The 17,878-nt window shown below is 36.1% G+C and overlaps 1 protein-coding gene across 5 annotated transcripts in view; it reads left to right on the top strand.

Annotated features, from left to right (window-relative positions):
- The window catches only part of TTC37 (tetratricopeptide repeat domain 37), an 87,784-nt gene extending 70,508 nt beyond the window's left edge, over window positions 1–17,276 (top strand). For 4 of the 5 annotated variants that reach the window (XM_011284663.4, XM_019837133.3, XM_045033735.1 and 1 more), the window contains 4 exons: window positions 2,019–2,171; window positions 8,970–9,100; window positions 10,790–10,916; window positions 13,093–17,276. In XM_011284663.4, coding sequence (XP_011282965.2) covers window positions 2,019–2,171; window positions 8,970–9,100; window positions 10,790–10,916; window positions 13,093–13,167 — 486 coding nt within the window. In that variant the 3' untranslated portion in view covers window positions 13,168–17,276. The remainder of the gene's footprint in view (window positions 1–2,018; window positions 2,172–8,969; window positions 9,101–10,789; window positions 10,917–13,092) is intronic. The other variant, XM_019837140.3, reaches the window with a different exon arrangement.
- Window positions 17,277–17,878: the final 602 nt, after the last annotated feature.

Below are 17,878 nucleotides of genomic sequence, written 5' to 3'. Positions count from 1 at the left end.
AAATCTTACTTGGTTTTCCTGGCTATGATGTATTACTCCTTTTATATATTGCTGGAGTTGATTTGTTAATGTCTTTTTAGAGAATTTTTAATACCTATATTCAGGAGAGAATGGCTTATTTTTCATTCTTATGAGGTCTGTGTTAGGTTTTGGCATCTATGTTATTAATTCTCCTTTATTTTCTGAAAGAGTTTGTATGAGAGTGACATTTATTTCTTTAATGTTTGGAAGAATTCACCATTGAAGCCACTTGGGCTAAGGATTTTTTTTTTTTTTTTTAATTGCTGGTTAAATTTCTTTTCACTTCTTTAGCATTCATGAGCTATAGGAAATTTGTCCAGCACATCTCAATTTCATGTTTATTGGCATAAAGTTGTTCATGATATCCTCTTTAATGTATCATGGGGCGCCTGAGCGGCTCAGTTTGTTAAGCTGACTTTGGCTCAGGTCATGATCTTATGGTTCTTGAGTTTGAGCCCTATGTTGGGCTCTGTGCTGACAACTCAGAGCCTGGAGCCTGCATCAGGTTCTGTGTCTCCCTTTCTCTTTCTGCCCCTTCCCTGCTCTCTCACACTCTGTCTCTCTCACAAAAATAAATAAACATTAAAAATTTTTTTCACTGTTTATATAATCTGTAATGCTTTTTTTCCGCTTTCATTCTTACATTGGTAATTTGTTTTCTGAATTTTTTCTTGATAAACAATTTTGTTAACTTGTCAAAGAACCAACTTTTTGGTTTGATTTTCATCATTATATTTTCTTTACACATTATTGATTTATTTTTTATTTTCTTTACGTTCTTTGCATTTTTTTTTTTTTTTTTTTTTTTTTTACCTAGCTTCTTGACAGAGAAACTTACAGATTTTCTGTCTTTCTCCAATATATATATGCATCCCCCAGGACTTTATGTAGTGTTTTCATTGTCATTTATCTGAATATGTTTTCTAATTTCTATTGGGATTTCTTCTTTGATCCATGTTTTTTTCTGAAACATGATGCAAAATTTCTAATATGGGAGAGGATGAATTTTTTAGTTATTTCTCTGTTACTGTTTAATTTCACTTAATCAGTAAACTGTATGATTTTAGTTCTTTAGTTATATGGTTGGATTTGGTAAATATTGCATACACATTGTCACTTAATGTATATACTGTGGTTACTGAATGTAGTCTTCTCAATATGTCACTTAAGTCGAGCTAATTAATTATGTTTAAATCTTCTATGTCCTTATTGAACGTTTTGTGTTTCTTTAACCATTGCTAAGATAGGTGTACTAAACATCTCCAACTTTGATTCTGCATTTGACTATTTTTTTTCATTTCTGTCAACTTTTGCTGCATAAAATCTATGTTATTAGGTAAATACAAATGTAGGAGTGTTATATCTTCCAATTAATTGATTCTTATTATGAAACAGCCCCCTTTGTCTCTAATATTTCTTGTCTTAAAGTCTACTTTATTAATACAACTATACAAACTTCTTTTTGATTAGCATTTACATGATATGTCTGTTTTCATAGTCCATTTTGATTTTGTTCTTGACTTGCCATCTCAGAAAACTCTTTAAGACTGTCAAGTCAGGGGCACCTGGGTGGCTTAGTTGGTTAAAGCATCCGACTCTTGATTTCTTCTCAAGTCATGATCTCATGGTTCTTGAGATTAAGCTGCACATTGGGCTCTGTGATGACAGCATGGGGCCAGCTTGGGATTCTCTCTCTCCCTCTCTCCTTGCCCTTCCCCTGCTCACACTCTCTCTCTGTCTCAAAATAAGTAGATACGCATTTATATTTAAAAAAAACGACTTTCCAGTGATGTGGCTAGTAAGCTCTTGCTGATAGAATGGGCAAGATGGCTACTCCTTTCTTGACCTGTGATTTTTGTTTTTGGGGGGCACAAAATTTAGCAATAATGAAATAAAAAATTAACTTTATCAATGTGTATTGACTTTGTTGAAAGTAGAGTAGCAGGCTATGTACTAAATTGAAATCTTTTTGGTTCTTTTCTCTTTATGTTCCTCAGTGGCTGGCACACGTGTATCAGTGCCAAGGAATGATGGGTGCTGCAGAGATGTGTTATAGAAAGAGTCTACAAGTAGCATCCCAGCAGGGCAGTTGGAGTGGGAAGCTGTCAAGTCTGCTGAGACTAGCTCTACTTGCTTTAAAAGCCTGCATGGTAAGATCATGTTATAATCATGAAAAATTGATTCATGTATTTTTAAGATGATCGTGCTTTCTCTCAAGTTCCTGTTGTTTTGTCACCTTCTCGTGAGGCCTCCTTATAGACTTTGTATTTGGGCTTTTGATGGAAATAATAGCAATGTAAATCCATAGACTCCAGCAGAACAGTGTCATTGTTTGGGGAAGAAAAGAAACAAAGATTGAAATTAAAAAGTTGAATTAAGGCAGAATATACATTTTTATTTCTTGTTGATAAGTTAGAATTAACCCAGCTACTCATCTGTGACAAAGGTGGCAATAATTAACATTTCAGCCCATTTCTCAGTTCAATTTAACATTCTGTAAGAGGGATTTCTAGTAAGTTTTGATTTGACATCAGATTTTTGATACAAAGATAGGTACATTAATCTGTAAGTCCTCTGTACTAGTATGGAAAACTCCTTAGATAAATGTTTAAGTGTGTGTGTGCTTTGGGGGGAAAACTGCAGAACAGTGTATAGGATATCCTAGTTGAGTGTATGTATGTGTGATACATATATTTAAGAACATATATGTCTAAATATGTTGTGTTTGTGTGCATCTGCTTATGGGTACATAGAAAGATATAAAAAGAAAATTAATAAGGGGCATCTGGGTGGCTCAGTTGGTTAAGCATTCGAGTCTTGATTTCGACTCAGGTCATGATCCCAAGGTCAAAGGATCCAGCCCCACATGGGGCTCTGCACTGAGCATGGAGCTTGCTTATGATTCTCTCTCCCCCACCCCGCTCTGCCCCTCTCCATCCCTAGCTCTCTAGCTGTCTAAAATAAAAAAATAAATAAAATAATAATTAAAAAAAGAAAGTTAATGACAGTTACTTTGGAGAATAACACTGGGGGTTTTTAAAGGATGATAGAGAAGACGTTTTCATTTTATATCCTTTGATAGTATTTGAATTTTTATCATATAATGTTGCTTCTGTAATTAAAAGATAAACTGTCGTTCTTTGTTTTACATGGTTAGAAGAAATTGTCCTAGATAGGCCTGAATTAATTCATGCTTTTGTCATAGCAATCCATTGCCGATGTTATTTGCTTGCTTTAACTAAGCTTTCTGATAAAGATATATAAGGATTAGGAAATGTTTTCAGCTTTGGTGAGATGACTACAGAGCACATTTAAGAGCTCCTTAGGTCGGTGGCCATGTTTTGTTCATCTTTGCATCCTTGCTTTACCACCCTGCCTTGTACATAGGTGCTCTTCAATAAATGGTTTTGAATGAATGTGTACATAATAATGGTTGTCAAATTTGTGCTGATTTGGGTGAAAAAAAATGGTTAATTGTAGACCATCAAATATTTTGTTTTGTTACATATTTATATTTAACAAATATCTTTGTGACATTGATAGCTGTGTGCTATGGAAGCCACACATAGTACTTATAAGTCTCTTGTATATGTGAACTGGAAAAGTAGAAACTCTTTTAGTCTAACATTATTTGTTAGTTAATAAATATTTTTATTTGGGGGGAGGGTGTTTTTTTTTTTTTGCCTGTTCTTAATGCTGGGAAATTAAATCTGACCTGGAATAAAACAATAGGAATAACAGTAGCAAACATTATAGCACTTAGCCTGTGCTAGATACTGTTACAGTGATTTACACATATTAGTTTATTTAATATTTACAATAATCCTGGTTTACAGTTGAGGAAATTAGCTTGCAGTTTAGTAATACCCAAATACACCCTATCTCTTCTACCCCCCCTCCCCCCAACCACAAAAAGTATTTTCTCTAATAGCTTTGGTTCTGGTTCTACCATGTATTCCTTGTGAAAACTTCAGCCAATTAAACTATTTAGAGTCTTTTTTTTTTTTTTTTGGAGTAGTAGTAGTAAAGATGATAATACTACTTTGCCTTCTTATAGGGTTAAATATCAAGTAGAATAACATTTACAAATGCCCTTATAACACTACTCAAATCTAACCTGTTCTTATTGTAATATTTGACACTGAACATTTATTGTAAAAGAATATAAGAGGGGCAGCTGGGTGGCTCAGTCGGTTAAGCATCAGACTTTGGCTCAGGTCATGATCTTGGGGTTTGTGAGTTCGAGCCCCACGTTGGGCTCTGTGCTGACAGCTCAGAGCCTGGAGCCTGCTTTGGATTCTGTGCTCCCTCTCTCTCTACCCCTCTCCCACTCACACTCTGTTTCTCTCTCAAAAATAAACATTAAAAAAAAAAAGAATATAAGAGATGCCACATTTCTATGGTAAACAGCTGGTACAGAGCATGACTATATTAAAATTACACTTTTATGAGAGGCTACTGAATGTGTGATAATATATGGATAGGATATTAAACTCAGGTTCGGCTAAGATGCTAAGTATCAGATTTCAGAGATAACAGATTCCAAAGTAAGATATAAAATCAAGGTACAGACTTCCGCAGTAAGTAGAAGATTAACCTATAAGGAAGCTATAAATGGATTAGAAGTTAGAGAAGGAATATGTAGAAATTTTTTTGGACAGCGCTTACCTCCCCCATCTTGATGGCACATTTCCACACACAGATGCCCACAAAGGTGAGGAAGGGAGAAAGTGTATATTTTTTGCTTTCAATCTATACACAATTGGGTTTCATCCTCTAGAGTAACTGATTATGGGATAAAAATAAGAGTAAAAAAAAAAGAGTAAAACAAATCAGTAAGTAAAAATAAAAAAGAACAAAAACAAAAAAGAATCTTTTTGATTTCTGCCATAGAAAGGAAGGTTTTGATGTATGGCCTCTGAGATCCTGGAGGCATATGTCTAGTAGCATATAGACAGGTATCTGACATAACCTCAGAAGCTGTGGCTCTCCACTTGGTGTCTTAGGACAGAAAAAAAAAAGTGCTTTGGAAAGTATGTGCCCTGGCAGAGAGTGGTCAGTGGTGGGTGTATCCCAAAGGTGGGTAGCAATATACGCTCGGGTACAAGACAGAGGGAGTGAAGGAGAATTCCTGTGACATGGGATTGGCAACACTCCTAGAATTTGTTGGAGCCAGGAATGAGTGGTCCAGCGTCAAAGTGGATTGGCATAGGAATTCTCTTCAATCCAATCCAGTAGGGCTACCTAGAAGAGTGATGGGGTTTCAGTACAAAAGAAACGAGAGGTCTCAAGATTGCTTTGAGGATGTGGAGAGTAAGTGAAATAGAGTATATTCATCTAGTGGAACTGTGGATGAACAGGACTGCTTCACAGGTGTGCATTCTGTGCAATTGCTCAGGGCTCCACTCTTGCTTTAATCCTTGTAGTCACCATCTTGAAATTCTTAATTATTTTTGAACAAAGGGCCATACATTTTTGCAGTGATTTTGCACTGGGCTCCACAGAGTACATAGCTGGTCCTGCAGATAAGACACTACCCATGAAGTTAGGATAAAGCCAGGAAAGTCTGGATGAGAAAAAGAGATTTAAATATCTGTCAGGCCTAGAAATATCATCTTACAGTGACACCAGTCAAATACAGACTTCTAGTATTTCAGTAGCAGTTTGAAACTGCAATAAACAAGAAAAGGTAGGAGTGTTGGGAGAAAGAACAGGCCAGCTGCTGCTACCTGTAACCATATCCAGTCTGGGAGCTGTGGTGGGATCGGGTGCAAACTGTACCTTTAAATGAAGATTGAAATACTGAAAAGAAGAGGATATTCTAATTAAGATTATTTGTGATGACTGTAAGAAAAATGGATATCAGAGTCATGGAACCTGCTATAATTTCTATCCAGGGAGAGAGGAAAAGTGCTTTCTCATCTAATCGGTTTTAAAGACACAATGGAAGTCAAAAGTGTGCATTCTACTATTTAATATACCAGTTACGCATAGAAACTTTTTCCTTCTATAATAATCTTTGGGCTAGCTTTACAGAATATTTTATGAGAGTACATTATAAAAGTAACCAGTAAACGTTTTGTATTACTGGTTTCTAAAATATATTAGGGATTAAGTTTGTTAGTTTGGGCTTTGCCTTATTTTCTTTGCCAGATGTATCCAATGGTTCATTGCTCCCATCTTTATAGAAGGTACCTTACTACCGCTGTCCTCTGTTTTCAAGATTTATTGTCTTTATAGCTTCCTCTTCCTTGATTACACTAATGTACTGCATGCACTGTTTATTGTCCTAACATTAAAACATTTTTTTATACTTTAGTGTTTGAAATGGACCATGTATTGACTCATTCTATTGCCTTTATTAAAATGTGTATTCTAGATGCCTGTAATTAGGAAATCTTAAAGTCTAAGGGTTTTTTAATTATTTAATATTATTTCTTAATTTTTTTTTTATTTTTAAAAATTTACATCCAAATTAGCATATAGTGCAACAATGATTTCAGGAGTAGATTCCTTAGTGCCCCTTACCCATTTAGCCCATCCCCCCTCCCACAACCCCTCCAGTAACCCTCAGTTTGTTCTCCATATTTATGAATCTCTTATGTTTTGTCCCCCTCCCTGTTTTTATATTATTTTTGTTTCCCTTCCCTTATGTTCATTTGTTTAGTCTCTTAAAGTCCTCATATGAGTGAAATCATGTGATTTTTGTCTTTCTCTGACTAATTTCACTTAGCATAATACCCTCCAATTCCATCTCCTTAGGTGCAAATGGCAAGATTTCATTCTTTTTTGATTGCCGAGTAATACTCCATTGTGTGTGTGTGTGTGTGTGTGTGTGTGTGTGTGTGTGTGTGTGTATACCACCTCTTCTTTATTCATTCATCCATCGATGGACATTTTGGCTCTTCCCATACTTTGGCTATTGTTGATAGTGCTACTATAAACACGGGGGTGCATGTGTCCCTTCGAAACAGCACACCTGTATCCCTTGGATAAATGCCTAGTAGTGCAATTGCTGGGGCATAGAGTAGGTCTATTTTTAGTTTCTTGAGGAACCTCCATACTGTTTTCCAATACACCAGCTTGCATTGCCACCAACAATGCAAAAGAGATCCTCTTTCTCCACATCCTCGCCAACATCTTTTGTTGCCTGAGTTATTAATGTAGCCATTCTGACAGGTGTAAGGTGGTATCTCATGGTGGTTTTGATTTGTATTTCCCTGATGGTGAGAGACGTTGAGCATTTTTTCATGTGTCGGTTGGCCATCGGGATGTCTTCTTTGGAGAAGTGTTTCTTCATGTCTTTAGCCCATTTCTTCACTGGATTATTTGTGTTTCTGGGTGTTGAGTTTGATAAGTTCTTTATAGATTTTGGATACAGTCTGAGGTTTTGTTTTTTTTTTTTTTTTTTATGAAATTTATTGACAAATTGGTTTCCATACCACACCCAGTGCTCATCCCAAAAGGTGCCCTCCTCAATACCCATCACCCACCCTCTCCTCCCTCCCACCCCCCATCAACCCTCAGTTTGTTCTCAGTTTTTAAGAGTCTCTTATGCTTTGGCTCTCTCCCACTCTAACCTGTTTTTTTTTTTCCTTCCCCTCCCCCATGGGTTCCTGTTAATTTCTCAGGGTCCACATAAGAGTGAAACCATATGGTATCTGTCTTTCTCTGTATGACTTATTTCACTTAGCATCACACTCTCCAGTTCCATCCACGTTGCTACAAAAGGCCATATTTCATTTTTTCTCATTGCCACGTAGTACTCCATTGTGTATATAAACCACAATTTCTTTATCCATTCATCAGTTGATGGACATTTAGGCTCTTTCCATAATTTGCCTATTGTTGAGAGTGCTGCTATGAACATTGGGGTACAAGTGGCCCTATGCATCAGTACTCCTGTATCCCTTGGATAAATTCCTAGCAGTGCTATTGCTGGGTCATAGGGTAGGTCTATTTTTAATTTTCTGAGGAACCTCCACACTGCTTTCCAGAGCGGCTGCACCAATTTGCATTCCCACCAACAGTGCAAGAGGGTTCCCGTTTCTCCACATCCTCTCCAGCATCTAGAGTCTCCTGATTTGTTCATTTTGGCCACTCTGACTGGCGTGAGGTGATACCTGAGTGTGGTTTTGATTTGTATTTCCCTGATAAGGAGCGACGCTGAACATCTTTTCATGTGCCTGTTGGCCATCCGGATGTCTTCTTTAGAGAAGTGTCTATTCATGTTTTCTGCCCATTTCTTCACTGGGTTATTTGTTTTTCGGGTGTGGAGTTTGGTGAGCTCTTTATAGATTTTGGATACTAGCCCTTTGTCCGATATGTCATTTGCGAATATCTTTTCCCATTCCCTTGGTTGCCTTTTAGTTTTGTTGGTTGTTTCCTTTGCTGTGCAGAAGCTTTTTATCTTCATAAGGTCCCAGTAATTCACTTTTGCTTTTAATTCCCTTGCCTTTGGGGATGTGTCGAGTAAGAGATTGCTACGGCTGAGGTCAGAGAGGTTTTTTCCTGCTTTCTCCTCTAAGGTTTTGATGGTTTCCTGTCTCACATTTAGGTCCTTTATCCATTTTGAGTTTATTTTTGTGAATGGTGTGAGAAAGTGGTCTAGTTTCAATCTTCTGCATGTTGCTGTCCAGTTCTCCCAGCACCATTTGTTAAAGAGGCTGTCTTTTTTCCATTGGATGTTCTTTCCTGCTTTGTCAAAGATGAGTTGGCCATACATTTGTGGATCTAGTTCTGGGGTTTCTATTCTATTCCATTGGTCTATGTGTCTGTTTTTGTGCCACAGAAATCAGATCTTAATCATTTTGTAGAATCATGGTCCCTGTAGCATTTACATGGTGACTTGGACAAAGTAGGCATTCAATAAATGAGAGTTGAATTGCATCCTTTTAAGGTAAACATCCGGAAAGCTTTGATTTAATATGTGTCTTATATTTTCGCAGGCTAATATTCCCAATAATCACTGGTCATCTTTGGTTCAAGAAGCTACAACTGAGGCCTTGAAACTTTGCTTTTGTCCATTGGCTGTCTTTTTACAAGCTTTGTTACAATTCAACCGCAAAATGGGGGCAAGGTATGAAAAATCGTTGTTCCCTTTTTTTCTTGGAAATGTTTCTTCACTTTCAGTCCTTCTAGGAAACAGATTTAAAGTTAGTCTAACAAACTTGGTGTTATTCATATATTCGTTACTACTTTGGGAAAGGTGTTCTAGTACCATATAAAGAAAATAAAATCTTACATTTGTTTTACAAAAAATAGTTTGGTACATACAGTATGAGAGGTTGGGCATGACAGGATTTCAAGTAAAGAAGGGCTGGGAGTTTTGCTGTCTTAGGATGCACCAACATTGTAATGTGGATTCTAGAAACCAAAAAGACCCAAGTTCAAGGCTAGATTGACCCAAGTTCATGCAAGGCAATAAGCTGTGAAAAACTAATGAATATTTAAAAGATAGAGACATGTTATAATAGTGTGGTTCTTATATCTAGAAAAGCTCGAAGCTTCTGAGATTAAAATATAATAATTTTGGTGATCTTTTTATTGGAGGGTATGGATGGGGTCAGAAATAAATTTGAAGAAAACTACTTAAAAGTCCATATGGATGAAAAAACAAGCAAGAATATTTTGAAATTCTGAGAATAATATCTCTCTCTAATGGATATCACACATAATACAAAGCAACTGTAGGTAAGACAGCCATTTAGGAGCATACATTACTAGAACAAGATAGGTAGTGAAGATATAGAGCTTCATACATATAAATATGTGGCAAAGGGCACATCAACATCCCAAAATAGGAGTGAAGGAAGAACTAAGACTAATGGCTCATCACCAGTTCCAGCATCATTTATGATTTATTCTTGGTCATATTTTTGTATGGCAAATTTCACCAAGAAATGTTTTAGCCTATAATTTATACTTCCTCATGAACTCTTTCTGCTGAAGCTCACTGTGGATTACTTAAAGGCCTTAGTCTCCACCTGCCTGTAATCTGTTAGCACATCCCACAACGTGATCACCACCAAAAATCAGCCTGAATCAGCACAGACTCAAAGAAAAAAGTGTGTGCCTATTATATGGTGATTTCTATGTAGAAGCATCTTCAAGACAGGTTCTTTACCTTCTACCTCAAACCAGTTACTTCTTATAAGATCCTCCTATTCAAAACTTCTGAAGTTACAATTTGTGTTGTTTCTACAAATACGGAAGTCTTTGGAGTCACAGATGCTAGTAAATTAGGAAAGAAAAACTTAGAACACAACTGTAAACCACCCTGTTCTATTATATGTGTTCACATATTGTATACGTCCTTTTAAAGCATATAGTAAAAAGCCTGATATAATACACTTTTAGTCTTGTGTAAATTATCTTTGTATTTTTTATGGACTTAATTGTTTTCCATCTGTTTTCAAAAAAAATTAGAGGTATGCTCTAATCAGAAGTGCTCATAAAATAGGAGCCTGTCCCCTCTTCTATTTGGAATGAGCCATACTTTTCTTATATGCAAAGTGGGAATAGTAACAGCAACCTAACCTTACAAGTTGAATATATTAAATGTGACCACATGTGTAAACCACTTAGGATAGTACCCAACATGTAATAAACACTTAATAAATGTTAGCTATTATTATTACCTTTATTCTATGAAAAAAATCATGAAGTAATCAGTACCATGTGTGCAAAAGAATGAGAAAGATAATATGTGTGAGACTAGTAAATGAAATATCTTGTGTTAATTTAGATGCTTTGAACTCTTTTTCAGAGAGACACGGCGACTTTTGGAAAGAGTGGTGTATCATCAACCGGGGTTTCCCAGGTCTATTGTATCAACTGCACGTTGGTACCTGCTGAGACACTTACATGCCAAAAATGACTACGAACTTATTGATGTAAGGCATTAATTTTATTCACAATATTTCATTCAGACCTTTGTTGGAGGAGGGGTGAGGGTTCCTGTCCTGGGCGTTGTAGGCTATTGAGCAACATCCCTAACCACCCTAAACGGTAGATGCCAGTAACACTGCCTTCCTCCCTTTACCCAACTTGTGACAACTAAAAATATCTTTAGAAATGCCAGATGATACCAGTAATTGCCCCTCATTGAGAGCCACTGATTTAACCTGTAGGAAATAGATTCTCCTAATGTGTCATGCAGAATAAGAAAGTATTGATGAAGGTGCTAGGTGCTAGTTATAGTATTTTTTATAAGCATTGCACTGGAGGCAAATAGGGTAAGTTTCAACGTAGCAGAATTTAATGGGATCTTCATATTATCTTTGGAAATATTATTTTACTTCTTGTTTTTTCTGTAAGATACATGTGACAGTTTCTACTCCTCATAGCATGGCACTAGTATCTAAATGTATAAACATATTTGTATATCTAAAATTCTTTTTAAAAAGGTAGAGTATAATAAATAAATAAATAAATAAATAAATAAGGGGGCACCTGGGTGGCTCAGTCGGTTAAGCATCCGACTTCAGCTCAGGTCATGATCTCACGGTTTGTGGGTTCGAGCCCCTTGTCAGGCTCTGTGCTGACAGCTCAGAGCCTGAAGCCTGCTTCAGATTCTGTGTTTCACTCTGTCTCTGCCCCTCCCCTGCTCACACTCTATCTCTCAAAAATGAATAAATGTTAAGAAAAAAAAAAAAGGTAGAGTATATAAAAACATACATTGTTTTCTCATAACTTGAGCCTGTAATTTACAAAATACAATGAGTATAAATGAGAAGCTTTTTAAATACTTACAGCATTTGAAATACTGTTTGCCTTTCAGTGAAACTTATAATCTTAAAGAAATATTAATAAAAACAATGCTTGGAGAAACGCATTATAATTATCCTATTGCAAACCAAAAAGGTAGAACTTGTATGAATGCTGGGAGTTCTCCATGATGTTCTTGTATTTCTAAACATCCTGTGAGCAGATGGCCTGACTGCTCTTTGTTCCAGACCATCTTTTCAAGGATGTTTTTATAGTGACAGCCTTGGGAGACTGACATAAGTGTCTTCCTCCAGACCAGAGGTTAGGCCTATTTATTGCCCATCATAAAAGATTCAAGTCTCGGGATGTGTGGGTGGCTCAGTCAGTTAAGCTTCTGACTCTTGATTTCGGCTCAGGTCATGATCTCATGGTCATGAGACTGAGCCCCGTGTTGGACTCTGCATGGAGCCTGCTTGGGATTCTCTCCCTCCCTGTCTCTCTCTCTCTCTGTCCCTTCCCTGCTCATGTTCTTTCTGTCTCTCTCAAAATAAATAAATAAACATTAAAAAAATTAATAACAAAAATAAAAGATTCAAGTCTCCTAGTCTCAGGGTTTTTTTCTTGTAATGTGATCCAGTATGTATGTGGGAAACTATGTGCATCCCTACATGTCACCCCTGTGAGTCTTAGGGGCTAAGGGAAACAAATGTAAATGTCTTGATGTTCATGCAGTTTATTGTACCATGATTGATAAAAACTTTTGACCCAGGAGAGCCATGTCTTTTGGCAGTATCCAAGGCTAACTTGTTAGCTTGCAAGTAGATCAAAATCTCAAACCCTTCACAGTGTTTGAAAACGGAACAACCAAAAGTTTTAGTAGTCAAATGAACAACCGAAATTAAATCTTCTAGTTTGTAGAATTGGTGAAAACCTTGCAAAGTTTCTTGATAGAGCCTAGAATCTAGAACCTCGATTCTAAACTGTGGTTTTAAAGGAGAGGAATACCACTTGCACGGTTCTGTGTATAAAATGGTCTTTTTGGGTAAGGGATTAGAGATGACAGCATTGTGAACAAAACCACCAAATGAAACCTTCAGTTTTATACAGCGCTGACAATGGTAACAATCAAAATGTTGCATCTTTACTAATTGAGCATTTGAATAAATTGTGCTTATCTTTGATGTTGGCTTTGGCTGAACAATTTATTTCAGCAAAAATGACTGGAAGGATTGTATGTAGTCCCTTTTTCTTGTGTTGTTTGATATTGCCTGCTGCCTTTTGGCATACTTGGCTTCCATGGATTTAATTATAGTTATTGTGAATAAACAAAATACTAATATTTCTGTATGTGATTTCCCGTAGGTGCTGGTAAACAATGCCAAAACTCATGGAGATACAAGAGCATTGGAATTGAATCAGAAATTGTCCTCACAGTAACAGTGCATTATTTTATAGTAAACAAAGAAAAAGCTGTTAGAAAGAATGAATCAATGAATCAAAACTTTTCCCCAAAGCAACATTTAAAAAAAAAACAAAACAAAACAAAACAAAAAAAAAACAGAGTTATAATCATCCATTCCTATTTTGAATCTGAAGACATTTAAGTTCTTAAGCTAGGGATTTAATTTTCTGAAAGCTCTTAATGTAACTTTAATTTGAAAAATATCTTTGATTTTGAGAAATCCATAATGAAAGGAAAAAACAGGATTCCCTTAGGTGGTCATCAGTAATTTGTAAACCATTCTTTTCTCCATCTTGCATTAGGCACAATAGGATATTTTTTGTACCCCTCTACAATAAAGCCTTAATAGCCATTTTCCAAATAATATGCAAAAGCAGATTAGCACAACGCTGAATTTTATTTGTTAAAAAGTAAATTCAAAGATGTAATTCCTTCTGTGACCTCTGGAGTTCAGCAGACCAATTCATCATCACATCTAAATAATCTTACAGTCTGTTTTACTAGTGGCTCATCTCAGATTCTGTTGAAGAAGCATAATGTAAATGTTGGTGAGTCTTAGACTCCATTGGATATGTTTGTGTAATTCAGAGCACTCAGGTGTATGGCTGCATTAAAAAAATTAATGGAGAATTTTGGAAAACAATGCTGACAGTGTTTAATCGATCATGCAGTTCCTTCAATTATGATGAAAAGACTTGAAGTTTCTGAAATGAAAAAAACCTAGTGTCTTATTTTCTTTATTAAAATCAGATATAATTTCTAAGTTTCAAATTTTAAAACTTGAAAGCACATTTACCTATTTTATTTTTTCAGAAAACCTTTTATATATCTGAAGAAGCTGTATGTTGCTTACTTTGGATTTGTGGTTTTAAAAGTTTTCAGACATTTACATATATTATTTGTTTTATGAAAATGTGTGGTTGTACAATTCATGTGTGTAGTTTTTTTGTCAGCTTTGCGTGTTATTTTGTGAGATAATATAAATTGACAATGTTCTGTAATTAAATTTTACTCCAAAGGTTAATCTAATCTATTGAACTGACTGTAATTTGATGAATTCCCAAATTTAGCTAAGTATTCTCATTATTCAGACCTATGCAATCAGAATCTTTAAGGAGAAGGGCCTAGGACTCTGCATTATAAAGGCATGCCTAAGAGATTCTGATGTTCATTCAGGTTTCGAACCTCTGGATTACTGCAATGATGATTCTTCCCTTTACTTTTTCTTTAATAGGATCAGGCACTTGCCAGTCTCTGCTCATCTCTTCTTTACCCTAACAACCGATGATGATTGAGTGCTTTTAACAGCCTGGCCCACAGACTTAGCCAGAGGTGAGCACGAGATGATCTCTGGTGCCCATGCCCTCTTGCTTCCTCTGGAAAGTACTTTAGCCCTTATCCCAGAATGGGCTGGATCCATCTGCTTAAATGCTTAGAAGTCATTTCTTGTTTTCTATCCACTTTCTGGGGTGTCACTTACTTCACAAGGTTACTTTCATCTCCAGGGTGGATTTGGTCAGCCTTTCCTCCAGGCCTGTGACCTTTTGACTAAGTGACCTTTTGACTAAGTTGCCTAGTTCTGGCCTTCAGTGACCTCAGACCCAGGTTTTCTAGAATGGAAGGTTCGAAAAGATGATAGTTAATACCATCTCAGGTAATTCTTTTTGCATGGATGTATACACATCCTCTCTTTTGTTACCTTCTCTTCAGGTTACTGCCCAGTTATCGTGAGGCTCAAATAATAAATGTATGATTTTTATAGCGCTTACTTCATACCAGACCTATGCTAAATGTTTTAACATTGTCATGTAATCCTAGTAAGTAAAGGAGAATAGTGCTAAACAGCATGCTCAAAGCAAAGAAAACCTGAAATGGAATCAGTGTTATCAGAGTCTAGGAACTTTAAGGTAGCTGGAATTTCCCTTCATTTTATATGTAAGTTTAGAGAAATTACATAAAAAGTTATTTCCTGAAATGTCAATATTTAGCATCCATAGTGTTTCATTATTTGAGAATTATAGTGCATTTTCTGCTAATTTTTATCTACCATTTGGCTCTTATTGTTTAATTAGGTGTTTATAGACCAGCTTGGTATCTGGTGATCATTTTCTGTGGAAAAAATATATTTTGGCTTATAATTAAACTTTCAAAACACAATCTATTTGTTTGAGATCACTTGTCATATTTCTAGAAAAGTCCCTTGCATTAATTTCTAGTCAGGATAAAAAATATAAACTTTAGTTTAAAATGCTGTACTCTTTCTTCACTTTACAAAATGAGCTGACAAACTTCCTTTAAGTTAGGAATCTACACAGAACAGAATTGGACAGGGGATTAAAAGGTACAGTTATCTAAACTAACATGAAACATTAGATGAACACTAAGTAATATTATTGATATGTAATATATGAATATGAAAACATACATGTTTGGTTGCTTCATAGAACATTCGATACTTGTTTTGGGACGTTTTATACAGACACAAAAATGAAGTATATTTAATGTATGAGTGAGAAGGGCTTGTAGATCTATTCCCATTTTTGCACACTTTAACAAATGTGGAAACTGTTTTGGCAAAGTTGACCCTGTCTCTCTACAGGTCTTCTTTCTTCCACTTCAGTTGCTAGTGGATAGAAAGCTTCTCAGACTCCCATGTTACTTGTTACAAGGTGTAGCATGCAGCTGTTGGTTGTAAACTGACCGTCAATTTCAGGAGAGGTCTTTTTGTTTTATTGTGTTTTCAATTAGAAAAATATATTTGTGTATCAGATACAAGTACAGTAGTCTTCCCATATATTTGTTTTTTAAGACTTTTTATACAGAGAAGGTAAAAAGTCAGAAAATGTCCTTATTTAGAGTTTATTTTTGGTTTAGCAAATAGAGTCACTTAAGACCTATTGCACTGAAAGCCCGCTCAATGTGTCTAGCTGTCCCTTTGCCATATAATAATGGGTTTTTCCTCTTTTTGGCTGATTAGAATAGGAACTTTTTGGATAGCAGTGTTTTAAAACCCTATACAACTATAATTTTTGAAAATGAATGCTAAATTATATTTAGACCTCAAAATGCTTTGGAGAAACTTAAGAATAGGGTCTCTTTAACAAACAGCTCTTATGAAACATTTTAAATTCTTTTTTTTTTTTTCTATTTTGGACTTAGAATTGAAAATACCTATTTGTTTTAGTGAAGGGAAATGATGCCAGGAGAGGGATAATTAAAATTGGAGTATCCCAAGAAAATTGGGTTTCATATGACATCACTCCAGTGTTGAAATAATTTTCATGCCATGATCTCTCCTGAGTTTGAATCAGTACAAAAGTTCATTTGGGCTACATACTTCCCCTGTATATAGTACCTATCATAAGAAACATTTAAATTACATGAATTTTTCTGGAAGATGGACAATAAAAAAATGTTTATCTTGCTGTTTCTGCTTATATGTAGGCAGAATAATGGTCCCCAAAGGTGTCATGCCCTAATCACCAGAACTTGTGAATATGTGGTAAAGGGGCTATGCAAATGTGCTTGAGGGTATAGACCTTGAGACAGAGAGATTATATTGGATTATTGAGTGGACCCAGTTTAATCACAGAAGTCCTTAAAAGTGGAGAGCCTTTCAAAGAATGACAATGGAAGGTCAGAGATTCAACATTACTGGCTTTGAAGATGGAGGAAGGTGGGTCCATCCTTGGACTAAGGGCAGGCTCTAGAAACTGGAAGAAGGAAGGAAACTTTCTCCAGTGGAGTTCCCAGAAAGGGATACAGCCCTTCTGGGACCTCGATTGTAACCTGCTGAGACCCGTGTTGGACATGTGACTTACAGAACTGTAAGGAAATAAATTTATGTTGTTTTAAAGCCACTAAGTTTGTGGTAATTTGTTATGACAGCAGAGAAAATTAGTACATTGCCCATTGTGTCTATTGTTAAAATGAATTTGCATTCCTTTGAATCTGAATTTTACTAGATCACTGAAATTGGGGATTACCATCTTAATTGTCATAAAAGGGGTCATCAGATAAAGATGATGAGTTATTAAAAATGGTTACTGTGAAAATATAAACCTCATAAGAATTTGACTCTTAACAATGTGTGGCTGTTTATTTCTATAATAGTTTCTGAACTACTCTCACTCAACATGCTGCTTAGAGTATAGTATCACCAATGTAGCTGACCAGGTACTTCACTCTCATCCTCTTTAAAAGAACTGCATTAAACTATACTCCCAGAACCTCAGTGGTATGTTTCATTCTGGGTTTCACTACTGAATGGGCATGTAACTGGTAAACTTATGTCTTGACCTTTAATTTTTATGTAAATTTGTGAAGTCAGGGCCTTCAGCTAGATTTCTAATGGCAGCAATATGTTGTTCTAAGGTCACCAAAGTTTTCCAGGTCCAAAGTGAGCTGGAGCAAAATACTGAAACCAATTGCTTGGTGCAGCACCTGTTAAGCAGCACCTCTGATTTCCACTAAACAGGGGGCCCCTCTTGTGCTTACCAATCTTAGGGTAGAACCCCCCTTCCAAAGAGGCCTCTGCTGTAGAAAGGTAGGTAATCAGTTCCAAGTATTAAGACTGAGCAGGAAAGCAAACCTACGCTCAGAGAATATTTTAATGGAAGCCAGCATCCGTGAATAGTTGAGTGTAATTACATGTGACTTCTACATACCAAATACTTACGCTTCATA

The sequence above is a fragment of the Felis catus genome, chromosome A1 (assembly GCF_018350175.1).
Source record: "Felis catus isolate Fca126 chromosome A1, F.catus_Fca126_mat1.0, whole genome shotgun sequence".
NCBI classification, from domain to species: domain Eukaryota; kingdom Metazoa; phylum Chordata; class Mammalia; order Carnivora; family Felidae; genus Felis; species Felis catus.
Note: the sequence above shows the minus strand (reverse complement) of the source record. Positions and strands in the feature narration are given on the sequence as shown.